This window comes from Strix aluco, chromosome 4 (assembly GCF_031877795.1).
Source record: "Strix aluco isolate bStrAlu1 chromosome 4, bStrAlu1.hap1, whole genome shotgun sequence".
In the NCBI taxonomy this organism is placed as follows: Eukaryota; Metazoa; Chordata; class Aves; order Strigiformes; family Strigidae; genus Strix; species Strix aluco.
In genome coordinates this window covers 106,212,124-106,225,157 of record NC_133934.1, presented here as the reverse complement: position 1 = coordinate 106,225,157, position 13,034 = coordinate 106,212,124, and the positions used below count along the sequence as shown (strand labels likewise).

Genomic DNA, 13,034 nt, shown 5'->3' with positions numbered 1-13,034 from the left:
ACACAGTCTACCAAACTGAAAGTTTTCTGAGCTACATTTTGAAGAAAATTCAATTTTCAACACTGAAGACATTCACAGCCCAACTTGGCTACATTCTTCACAGAGATTACAATTTTTTTTTCAGCAACAAGCAAATAAAGAATTCTTTACGCATACAAAAGGTTAAGACCACATAAGCCACAGCCCTTTTGCTCCAAAGGGTGACTCTTGCCCAGCCTAAGCATCCCTGACAGAGCTGCCAAGTAGCATGTGCAGCACTGCCAGATAACAATCTTCTTACACTAACTTTTCAGTCAAGCTCCATGTGCCAGACAACAGAAGGATAGAAAGGGCAGTGGAAGACATTTACTGAGCCAGGTGCAATCTGAAATACAAGCAAAGAAGCCATGCAACATCATGGATACCAGCAGCTGGAACATAAACAGTGTCTTTGATAAGGCTCTCTCACTTTGAAATTCCTTTTACTAAAGGTTGTTGTCTCAGGGCCAGTTTTCAGTAGACTTGGATCAGCCAAGCTGCCTTGGCCTCTCCCCACGTGGTTTGCTGTGGACAGTAATTGGATGAGAAATGTTAATAAAAGTTCAGTGAGTGCAACAGGAGAGTGTCTGGAAACTGTGGTATCTTAAAGCACTACTTAGTTTTTTTGCCCTTCTTTAAAATTTTTTTTTTTTTTAGAGTATACCCATCTTTCAACTATTGTTACAGAATGAAACCCTTGAAATAACTGTTCATGATGAAGGACTCTGGATACATCAGTATTTCTATTCTGACATTGCAGAGCCTACCTTAGTGCACTTAATCTTTGTAATTGGCACTGGTTTTGGACAATCCAATAACCAGCTTTCCTGAGCCACCAAAATGCTTTCTTTCTCATTACCAACCAAGTCCTCTCACCTAGAGCATTTTGGTCAAACCACTCACTGGCTGATAGTATACAGTGTTGGATAAAGACTAAGAAAGTATTACTAACCATGAATGTTACTCATTATTGTAATTCACACTATGCTCTAAACAAAAAGCTTGCATTCCACAGTGGATTTCTGGCTGCCCCATCTTCTTCAGATTACACAATATATGTACACTTCAAAAAGCTATGAGCTAGTGAGCAGGATCACCAAGAAAAGCTGTCACCACATGCACAAGGAAGCTGAAATACTTCCTGACTTTTTGCACCTTCTTTTTCCCCCTCCCCCTTTTTCAAAAGAGGTTTTTGTTAAATGCTGAAGCCCTGCATGGCTCACAAACAGCTGCTGCTTGATACCTGCAGCCCTGAGAAGCCCTGGAGAATAACAGGCTGTCATGGAGCCAACAGCATGCAATCCACAAACTTGTGTCAGCTACAAAACTCCCCCAGTCTGAAAGGTGGGGAAAATCAGGTGACAAAGGAGGATCTTCATAGGAAAGGCTGACTAACACTTTCAGGGATAGGAAAGGGGTTTCTTCGTGCTTTTGGTAGGGAATTCCCATTTATATCACAAGATAAAACACCAAAAAGCACCACGCTCATCCTGAGCAAGCCAAGCTAAAGCATGACCTCGGGCTGGATGGAAAATGTGCATTAGTGGTAGAAACCTCACAATGGAAGGTAGCCCCAAAACAAAGGCTAGCAGGAAGGAAAATCCTTTGGCCTCTTTTGTTATCTCCTGCTCTGGCATTTGTACTTGGTCAGTGAAAGCCTGAGTTTGACTCCAGACCCTTTGGCTACTGACTTCAGAGAATAGTCAGCCACATGAGGGCTGCCTTCTGGAAAGGCTTTCCACACAGATCTCAGATCACACCCTGCTCCCAACATTTGACAGGCTTACTGTGATAGCAAGATAATCCTAATTCAATTTCTCTTTCTCAGCTGTACAACACCAACTGTTCAAGACCTTTGCTCTCAACGGTAACCAAACTTCATTTCTAACACTACCCTGTAGACATCTTCATTTTCTTGAAGTGAAAAGGTATAGTGCAGACCTGGAAATCTCCAAAATATTCACAATGAGTTCAACTTCAGGATAGCCCTGGAGAGCAAGGCAAATGAAGGAAAAGATGCTAACCTGTCTTGTCCTTAATAAGCCTGGTTTACAAGGGGATTTCCATTTTTACAAAGCAGCATTCTGTTATGTGTCTGGTAGGGAGGATACAGAACATGCAGCTCTGAGATTTCAAAGTGCCTCACTGTGACCCACAGGAATAGCACAGTTCAAAGATGGGCCCATTCAATCCCTCTGTTCTTAGGCCAGATGGACCTGCCCTAAGATCAATGCCAGAAAGAATGCTCTTCTGGGAAACCTCCCAATGCCCTTCGCAGCTGCACAGTTGTGAACTAATTCCAACAGCTATGGCATGGTATCACAGCTTTCATTTCTACCTCACTACCTGCAAGACCAATCAATGGACAAAACTTGAGGTCCTTGTGTGGGGAAAAGCTGGGGACGGATAAAAATATTGCTAAAAAAATTAGGAAAGGGGAGAAACCAGACATTCGTGGGATTCCCTGACAGCTCTGTGCAGAAGGAAGGGTTGGGCTGGAAAAAACAGGGCCCCAGGTTCCTGCCAAGCTGTCTGAGGCCCGTCCTTTCCAAATAGCTCAAAGAAACAGCCAAGGCTCCCTTGTAACCCTTTCAGAACTCCTCTAGAGAGAAAGGCTGCTGTGGCCAGAGCAACTCCCACAGAGCACCAGACTATGGGGGTCCCCTCATTCCTAGAAGGCTGTAAGCAGCAGAGTCTATCTCCCCCATGAGAGCTACTTAAGTAAGAGCTACAGGCACATTAACCCTCTGAATACCACTCTGGAAAGCAAGTATTTTAATGGTGGATTGCAAGGTTTAAATAAATGCAGAGGAAAGGGAGATCTGCTGGTCGCTCTGCAACATGAAATACCTAGAACCTACACAGGATATCTCAAAGAGATCTAAGATCACAGATGGCTGGGGGGAGGTTATGAGTCAAGTAGTGCAAGACACTAAAAGATTTCAACTTGTTCTATATTGAATTAGACGCTTATTAGAACAGAAACCAGCATGTGACTTCCATTACAACCAACAAAATCCACTGGTGGCAGCTGAAAGCAGGAAGAGGAGAGTTCACTGGCAAGGAAAGAAAAAAAAAATTGTATCAGCATGAACTGCCTATACCTGTTGCTTAGTTTTACATTTACTGCAATAATCAAAGAAAACCAACTGCATATTAATAAAAAAAATTCAGTGTTTAGCATGGTCAGAAGCCAGCAAGATATTAATATATGTAAGTTATGTGTTAGAAAATAAAGATACAATAGTGTTACTTACATAAAACCAATGTTTTACTCCTACTTGATGTACTGTTTTCATTTCTTGTCATCTCTATAAAGACAGCCAGACCATTATTAGAGGGCTGGGAAGATTTCCATTTAGAACTTGAAAAGAATGGGACTGTTTAGTTTACGAGAGACAAATAAGAAGGGAGATGATAGAAACATAGAGAATAAATAGTGTAGAAAATAAATCAAGCATTTCTGTTTGCCTTCATGTAATAAGGGTGCTGAGACTTTTGGCAAATTTGGGAAAATAAAAAAAAGGGAAACTTCCGCATAATATGTAATTCACCTGTGGAACTCACTGATACAGCTCAATGAGACTACAGTTTTTCCAGAAAGTAAAAATATATGATAAACAACAACATCCATACTAGACTATGTGGAACAAAGTATTGTGAGAACTACAAGCCAGCTGTTAACAGTTGGAGGGTGAAAGCAAGCTTCCTCCCCAGACAGGGAATTTCACTGCTGCCCATCAGAACTTTCTCTGAAAATGGTGGTAGTTGCTCTGAAGCACAGGATGGGAGAACTAGACAGATTAGCAGCCCAGTCCAGCATGGCAAATCCTATGTTTACATTAGGGTAAGGTCAGTTTGTGGAGGCAGCTGAAAAGAGAAAACCCAAAACCATTGCACAGTATTGGCTTGGGGAAAGGTATGAAACCCCTGTCACTCCCCTCCACCTACGAAGACGGGCTGTTTGCTGGGAATAATAGCAAAGATCCTCATATCTTCTTTGAAAGGAAGTCATGCAGTTGAAGAGAAACCTGCACCCTCAATTGAGAGCTATGTGCAAGAGCTTTAATTGCCCAAGGCCGACAGACACAGGTAATGCAGACGTTGTGCCCCCTTTGTTCAGCTAGAGCCAGTCCAAGGCAGGCTTCGGGCTGCAGCTCCAGCAAAGCCTCCCAGAAGTAGCTGAGTGGAGAGGCCACACTCACACAAGTCCGCTGGTGCCCCACTCTGCCCTGCTGCGAGGCCCCGAGGCCCCAGCTCTCGCCTCCAGCTCACAGCCCCAGCACTGGCTCCTACAGTCTCCCTGCACGTGGCCCAAACCCCCTTCGCCTCTGGAAAGGGTCCTGCGATTAATCTCACTTATTACCTCGGAAAAGTAACAGCGCGGCGGCTGCCAGCCAAGTCCGACTCAACAGCGTCTGGGGAGCCGAGGCTGCAGGGCCAGGCCTCAGACTGTCTGGGCAAGTCACGAGCTTTCCGCCTTTCCTCTCCCGGAGGCTCCAGACAGACAGAGCCAAGGCCTAGCTGTGGGAAGCAGGGATCCATCAGGACTGTGCCAACCCATGGTGCTGAGGCTCAGGGCAATTTCTGAGCAGGATGAGGAGTAATTGGACCTGCCACCACAAGTTTCTCTAGTGTGACCAAAATATATAGAGAAAAAAAAAAACAAGGCAAGCCATGTATTTCTGAAGTTTACGTCAGCCAGTTCACTTCCACAGTTAACAAGTTGTCACCAGTGACCCTGGGAGATGTATTAAAAAACCAGAAGAGATTGCCGAGGCAGGGGAAGGCTGTTACTGGCACAAACGTGCATGGGTAGAGGTAGAACATGCACAAGCTAGAGACAGGATGAGTTGAAAGAACGTACCGCTACCCAGGCAGTACTTCTATTTTTTTCCCTGCCCTCCTCAAACCTCCTCTGAACAGAAGGTAATAATAGACCAAACCCCAAACTTGGGGCTCTCAGAAACGCTGCTTCTCAAGGACTACAGGCAGAATCAATTTGACAGCGCTACCGAGGATACGCAGACAGGGGATCAGTCATGGAAAAAAATCACTGTACCCACTCTGAATTACTCCTCCACCTCAAATAAAGAAATTGAATTAATTTAGTCATTAAGGTAAAGAGGTAAAGAGAAAAGAGAGGAGGACAAGCAGTATGAGGAACAAGGAACAGATGTGGTTATGTTAGCACAGGGCCAGACTCAGTGCTGTTGGTCTGCTGCTGCTCTGGCACCTCTGCGCTGCTTACCTAGGGAGGTGTTAAGGTCAATGCAGTTTGCTCAAACTGAACTGAAGGCCTATTGTGTAGCCCTCAAGTGTCTGCTGCTTTCTCCCTTCAGTTCCTCCAGAGGCATCAGTGCAGCACACAAGTTAGCTTGCACCTAGATGCTGTGCAAACAAATAGGCTCCGACCACTTGACAAGTGCTGCATAGGACAGCAGTCAAGCAGCCTCTACCTTGCAAGAGACTGCAAGGAGCTTGAAACAAATGATTTGGAAGAGAATAAAGTCGCTATCAACCCTTAAGATGCAGAGCTACAAAGCAACACATGTAACAAAGAGAAATAGAGTTAGTCTTATAAAAACTTGGCATTAGCTACCAAGATCCATGGGAATTCTCTTCTCCTTACTTCTAGCTGCAAGCCCATAGGGCGTTAGCTCTTTCCCACAGCCCCTACTGCAATATCCATGCTGCTCCTGCCATGCTAAGCCCACCTTAGCCTAGCTCACAAGTTTTACAAAAAAGCAAGACTGTTCCATCAACTGCTCACTCTTCTATCACTGTGAGAATCACCTTGCACGTTAGCACATCTCTTGGCTATTCTAGTATCACTCTTCTCATAGCTCTTCAGGGCCTGTCTAGTCAAGGTCCAAGCCTAATTTCTTCTTTTACATTCAACACCTCCAAAATTTAATTTAAAAACTGAGGAAACAATGAAGCCACTTTTAGCTTCCCTTTCTATCAAACACAGCAAACTGCCCCTTTGACACAAAGGATCAACACCAGTGAATCACAATTAGCCTGTGATAGTTGTCTGGGGTCTTTCTGGCATACCTCAAAAGTTTCAGTGGAAATAGAGAAGCCACTTACACCAGCACAGAACAAACGCTCAAAAGAGATTGGAGATTCCTCCACATCCTCACAAGTCCACAGGATATATACTTAGTATGATCAGAGCAGAACATCTGAAATCTAGAACATGTAGTACACCTACTCTTAGCAGTAAATAAAACCTACATGAAGCAGTAGTAGGCACTAAGTGGCAAAGAAGGATATAAAGCATCTACTACCCAGCAGAGGCTAAGAAAGGCCAGTGATTAAAAAGAACCTCCTGGTTTGGGAGACTGCAAAAGCAGTGCAAGATTGTCAGAGGATGTGGCACAGGGGTCTTAGTTTGTGAGCTGGGGTGTGCAAGAGAGTGGAGTGTACAATCATTTTTCTGTGTACAGTTTTTGGGATAAAAATTAATATATATCTGCTATTATAACAGGCACAGGAAGCTAATGTTTTAAGTGGTACTGGATTTCCTGCACCCATATTGTTCAGCTGATTTGTACAGGAGCAGTAAATATATGCAATGTGACCCAGAAGCACCTACTGTGTGAATGCTCTAACTATGTTGTGAATGGGCATGAAGTCTGATTCCCTCAAAAAGCTGCAGGCTTACTGCACATTAGATATATCCAGAATTTCCAGACACGAGGCATACTGTTTGGGGTTCCCGAAAGCCTGAGATGCCAAATGTCTGGGCAGCATCTTCTACTTTCCCACCCCATTCAATACTTCCAGGCAAGAAAAAATAAAAACGAAAATACACAAAGCAGAGCCTGTTTGGGAACCTGGACATATCATAGGTATGTGCACACAGCCCGTGAAGCCCTGAGCAGCTCCTGCTGTTACTACCACTGAGAATGACACCAAAGCAAATTAAACTTAGAAAACCTTAGATCAGAAAATTGAAAAAGTCTGGTTTGACGCAATTTAACCCAGATAAGACAGCCTGCCAACAAAACGTCATTCCTCAATGAACCCGAGCACCTTGGCTGAAATTATGAGCTAAGAAGTATTTCGGGCATGTCAAGCAACGAGAAGAGGAAAATCCCTTGTTCCTGACTGCAGTAGCCTCCCAGGCTGTCTGGTATAATTTGGACTGCCATTCTAGTTCTCTGACTGATGACAAGGAATCTTGCTTGCCTGCCTGCCCTAACCAAATTAGATAAATCTGTCAGAAGATCCAAGGGAAAAATATGTTGAGTACTTTAGAAGTGCTAGGTTGGTCTTGCCTTTAGGTTTGAGAAAGATGTTATGAAAGAACAAGAAGCTAATGAAACAGAGGTCTGAGAAAACACTGACCATTTCACTGACGAATTTTTGCCAACTGACTGCCCATATGAGTTCTAAAAGATGAACCTGATCAAGAATGGCTGCTGTTGAATCCAAGATACCAACTGAAAACACAGAAAGCTGTACCAGTCAAAAGCAATCTTTCTCACCAGCTTTGGTCCAGCTCTTGGAGATTAAGTGACCTGCAGAGCCCAAGTTATTCTTTGAGGAGAAATCCACTGTCTTTTTCAAGAAAAAAGTGACACAGCAGCTGCAGACTCCAGTGCCAGAAGCTTCTAGGAACGTCTACCATCCCCAGCACTAGGGATTATGCAACTATGTGCCAACAGGTACTCAAAAGTTAGTTTAGGTTCTGAATCAACAAGCTTCATTCTCTTAAACACCAGATTTTTTACCTTTATTATGCAACTGAGAATGCTTTCAAGAGAATACTATTTCAACAGCAGTTCTAGTAGGGTCTTGGCTTCAACGACTGGAAATTAGTTTCATTGGATAATGAGGAATTGCTTTCATATTTGTTGTCCTTAGATTACATTACTAAAATTGTGATAAAAATTATATATGGGAATCTTAAATACTTCTACTACAAAACATGTAACTATGTTTAGTGCCTTTACAGCAGAATGTGAAAGGCTGACTATCCTGCCTGATGGACAGAGTGAGAAGCTGAGGCAGAACTGAAATGGGACACTGCGACAGGACTACGGTTAAAGGAGAGAACAGATTTGGCATAGCCTCAACGAGTTACAGAGGGCAAGAAAAGCAGGGCTGCAGCAAATGTGGCAGAGGCTGACAGCCATGTTACAGTAATCAGAAGTAAGCCCATGTACAACTTGGAACATTTCACCTCTTGTGTAGCCCAGCAGGCTTCTTTGTCTGGGGCACAGTGAAAGCCTAAACCATCATTTGAGTGGGAATAGCACCAAGGCTTATAAAAAGTGACCAGAAAAACACAATCTCAAAAGGCACAGCGGTGCAGATTTATAAAAAACCATTTTAACATATCTAGAGCTGTTCTCTGTCTCTATATTACAAATTCAAGATCTCCTTTGTCTTTTGGCAAGTAGACTACCGATTTGGCACCTCATCGCATACAGCCAGAAGAATTCACAAAATAAGAAAGAACTTCTTTTGAGAAACATTTAGATAAGTTGTACTGGGAGAGTGGAAATTAAAGAGGAGGATTTGTTAGTAAGAATAGCCTTAATCCTATAGATTGCAAGCACCAAATCAAAATTTTCCAACAAACCTTAGGAGCACTAAAATGGCTTAGGTTTACCATAGAACTATACAAAAACTGTAAGGACTGAGTTTCAGAGGCAGATGTTTGACCTGGAGCCAAGTGCAAGCCAGTTAAGAAATCCATTTATAAAACACTGCCATCCTTGCTGAATTCTACAACTAATAGATCAGAACCTCAATAGAACAAAACAGGCAGCTTTTCTTCAGTCATCCGGCACTGAGCACAGGCTGACACCCATTAGATGACCTTCTATGAACTGCTTGCTCCAATGTAACAGATCAAGTAGCAAAAAAGGTATTTACAATACAAGATAGCCATCTCCATATATCATGACCTTGATATTTCTTTTGGAATTCTCTCATTAAATAAAAGTTCAGAGCCCAAGTAATCCAGCACTGCCTCAAGAATCCCCTTTTTTCATTTCTAGATTTACGTAAAACTTAACTCCTGGTATTTTGGCCATTTTATACAGGCAGCCATGAAGATAAAGTATTTCAATGAAGAGCCTTAAGACATCTTTCTGTCTCTTGCTCTGAGGATAAAAACAGAACAACTGAAGTACTGGAAGACCAAACGGTTCATAAAAGGTTTGAAGATGGAATCTTATACCAGCTGTGACCAGACAATTCTGAAATACTAGGATTGCTGTACAAAATAAAACAAAATTTCTAAAGGTGTTGAACTATGCACACAATGCTGGGTGAGGCACAGCCCTGGAAGTCGTTCAGATTGGAGTTCTGGGCATTAAATGGTAGGTTCTCAGATCTACAGGTAAAATATCACTGAAATGGTTTCAGAGTAATGTGGTAATTATGGTGACTTCTGCAGAGTTCTGCAACAGAAGATTCTGATAACAAGTAATCCTTTTCCAGCTATGTCTGTGAGTCCATGCAGAGGTGCAAGAAGAGTTGAGAAAGGAACAGAAGCTCTAGGACAGCCTGCACGCTGCTGCTCTCTGAAGGTACATAGGAGGGGAAGACAGTTTACACCTGTTGGATAGGTTCTTTATTTGGATTAGGTAATAGCTCACCTGGCTGGGCTCCAAGAGCAGAATCACCACCACCTCTCTCAATAACTCTAAACCCCAGAGGCAAACATTGTGCTGGAACAGAAACAGGCCAGGAATTCATTTCTCACATTCCTCTTCTTTAGGCAGGATGAAAAGCAGTGACTGATGAAATATGAACAATTTTATTTGAGCTTTCCAAATCCCATTCCAATCCTCCTATTGAAGGACCCATCTGGGAACAGATGACCACTCAGGTCACATGCCTTCTGCACTGTGTGTCTGCCTCTCTCTCCTCTTTCCATTTTCCAGTGGCATTCAGGCACCAATGTCAAGAATCGGTATTTTAATGTATACAGTGCTTTGGAGTCCTAAATTCATGTGCTGGAGAAGTTCTGCCTCATTATTCTATTTGAAAAGACAAAAATGAAGGCTTAGGCAAAGGAATAAATAATATTTACTAAAGTGGCAAAGGAAAAACTCAAATATCCAGCAAGTGTGGGCCTGTATTCAGCCTAGTCTACTGCAGCACAGAATCCTTGGGGTAAATCTTGCTGCTCTTTCAACACCAGGAAGAATGGTTTTACTGCAGAATCACAGTCCTCTGTCTTGAGTTCCATGAGTATATCAGCCATAAATATAAATTCCAATGTCCAAAATTAATTAAGAGCATAAAGAAGCCATCTGAAAAACAAACTTTTATAAACACTGCAAGATGCTGCTTTATCTTTGAACAATCTAAACTTGATATTCAAGGAAAAAGCGTGAAGAGGAGGCTTTAGTGGAGATTTCTGCAGTATCAGGTATAAGCTTGCATTCTGCATGTATGTCTCAACATCAGCAAACCTAAACTTACAGATGCAGGGATGAGAAATGATCAAAGAGAAACAGACATTTGCCTTTCATTCTACATGTTCATTCATGCCCTTATTTCACCATGAACCTGCCAGCTCTGGGAACATAGCTCTATTTTCATAGGCCTAATATCTAGGATAGTCCCAAGAACCACCAGTAGTAAGCCCATAGATGTTATCTTCTGAGCAAGAAGCCAAACACCAATTATGAATGAGCTCCTGAGTGCACTGCATTCTTCTTCAAAAGGCTGGAGCAACAATTTTAACTTACCTGACTGCTGAAGAGACAGATCTTTTGTCAGCTATATGAGTGTCTGACTGAACAGCCCAAAATGACCGTCTTTTGCTGAGTGGTGACCGGTAGCTTTGTGGGGTGGCTGCATTCCCCTTGCTTATAGCTCCACTTGCCAAGTTCAGGTTTGTTAACTAAAGAGGCAAAAAAAAAAAAAGACATCAGAAACAATTAAAAGCCAAGAAAAGAACAAAAGGTGTCACTAACTGGGTAGAGTATGTACTAAGAGAACTAAGACTGCTGGAGAAGTGAAATCTTCAGATGCAGAAAAACTATGCTAGTTGCATAAAGCAGTGGAAGAGATGACACCAACAGTCACCATGCTTGAGATGAATTCAAGTACCAGCATAAAAACTACAACCCTTCCATTCACAGAAGAACAAAGGAGGAAAAGAACAAAAATGGGGCAAAAATCCCAAAGTAAGAAAGCAACATCATTCCTGCCATGTGAAAAATTAACTCTGCATGCACTAATCGAAAGCTAGAAGCTCATATGACACTGAGCAGAGACCAAAGTGTCTGCCCAGTCATCATGAGCTATGTAACTCAGCCAGCTATATGCATCTGTTCTCTATCTACCCCTCTCTATGCATATGTACAGGCACAACCCAACAACATGTGTACCTTGGATATAAAATCCAAAACCAAACTCTACCACACATGAAAGAAACTTCTCACGCAACCACTTCCAAACTGTTCACACAAGTAAATACACTAGTTAATGATAGCCTAAAAATCACGTTAGGTCTATGTTTGTTATATCAAGCTCTAAAGAAATTATCTATGCGGTTTTAAGCATATAAAATGTATTCCATTGTTTCTTTCTCTGAGCATTCTTCCTGCGTTGCTTCTTGAAAGATCAAACTCTGCAAGCAGGCACTATCTGTTGGTTTACTGAAGAGAGCCTGAATACCTAACATAACGGCATCTACTACAGCAGTGCAGTATTAGTTTACCCTTGAAAGAAAAATTTTATGAAGGTTACAAAGCACTACAAAGGTTGCAAAGCTAAGATTCCCAGTCAGGCATTGCCAGAATTTAGTTTATTACTGCCTTTAATTATATGATCACACGCTGCTTTTTAGGAGCACAGAACAGACCCGGTTCTGCACCAAGATTAAGGTCATATGGTAAGCAAGACTTACCTGTATTGCCCCCGCTTGCTTCTGTGGCAACTGGAAGGCATATAGCCACTGAGACATAGTACAGAGACAGAAAGAAGAGTCTAACAACTAGCCCTGCATCTACTCCAGATCTTAAAGGTGATGCTTATAAAGTCACTTAAGCGTGACAACTTAAGCATAGCTTGTGAATTCCCAGCTTTGAGATCTTAACAATGTTCTTGTAGCAGAATTTGTGTGCAATTAATCAAACAGGTACATACCAGCTTCATTGCAATACACTACACTCATACCTACAACAGACTTGTACAGGACTGCAGACTTTGACTGAACCCTGGAACACAAACCACCATTGCAACTGGCAACACAGCAGGTTGCCACTTCTTCTGTGGTTAAGTAGTACAAGGCATCTAAGCATTTTGTAAATTCAGAAATCTTAACTCCTACTTCGAGTTCTGGACAGGATTAAATTATAGTGGTTACACACTAGGCTTCTGCCCACTTCCCCAAAAGCAAACACTTTCGTCCTATCCCTTCTCAGATCTATCCTTTCCTGTTCTTGCTCCTTGTCTGTGTGTCATTATTGTCACCTAGTCTGTCCCAGCTGCAATGTTTCAGCTGTCATTCTCCTTATTTTGACCAGTTCAGTTTCATTCTTACAGACTTTCAACACTGGCCTCCCCACTACTTCTGGCCCCTGAGCCACAAAATTTCAGGCCTAGAACTTTCCAGGGGAGTAGTTATCTAACCTGCCTTCCCACACTTTCATTCTTAGCTCCTCTTCCAGTTGCTCACATGCCCCATATCCAAGTAGTTCTAGTTTTATTCCCCTCCCCAGCCTGCTCCTTTTGCCAGCCTCTTCGTTCACTCATCCCAGAACGCGGGCTCCTCATTGGACCACATTTACCACACTGCCATTCCTTCCACTTCTGTCCTTTCACCTGAATGGTTCTCAGTGTCCTCTCCCAAATTATGTCCAGGTCCAAATTTCCAACCTCCTTGTCCTAGCTGTTCTCCACACCTTGGCAGAATTCCTACTCATTCTGCATTCGAGTCAGACAGGTTCCCAACCCAACATGGACCAGGTCACTAAGAACACAGGAGAATGGGGCCTCAAGCCTCAGTACTCTAGAAGCACAAAATCAGAGAAATT

General features: G+C 42.6%; 1 protein-coding gene across 10 annotated transcripts in view; it reads right to left on the bottom strand.

The window, feature by feature from the left end:
* The window catches only part of TTLL5 (tubulin tyrosine ligase like 5), a 136,599-nt gene that overhangs the window by 47,705 nt on the left and 75,860 nt on the right, over positions 1-13,034 (bottom strand). For 6 of the 10 annotated variants that reach the window (XR_012623305.1, XM_074824767.1, XM_074824772.1 and 3 more), the window contains one exon: positions 10,740-10,894. Coding sequence is in view for 9 of the 10 variants with exons in the window: in XM_074824767.1 (XP_074680868.1) it covers positions 10,740-10,894 (155 nt within the window). In the remaining variant the exon portion in view is untranslated. Of the gene's footprint in view, positions 1-9,638; positions 9,711-9,762; positions 10,023-10,739; positions 10,895-13,034 lie in introns of those variants that run through there. The other 4 variants (XM_074824773.1, XM_074824775.1, XM_074824774.1 and 1 more) reach the window with 3 other exon arrangements.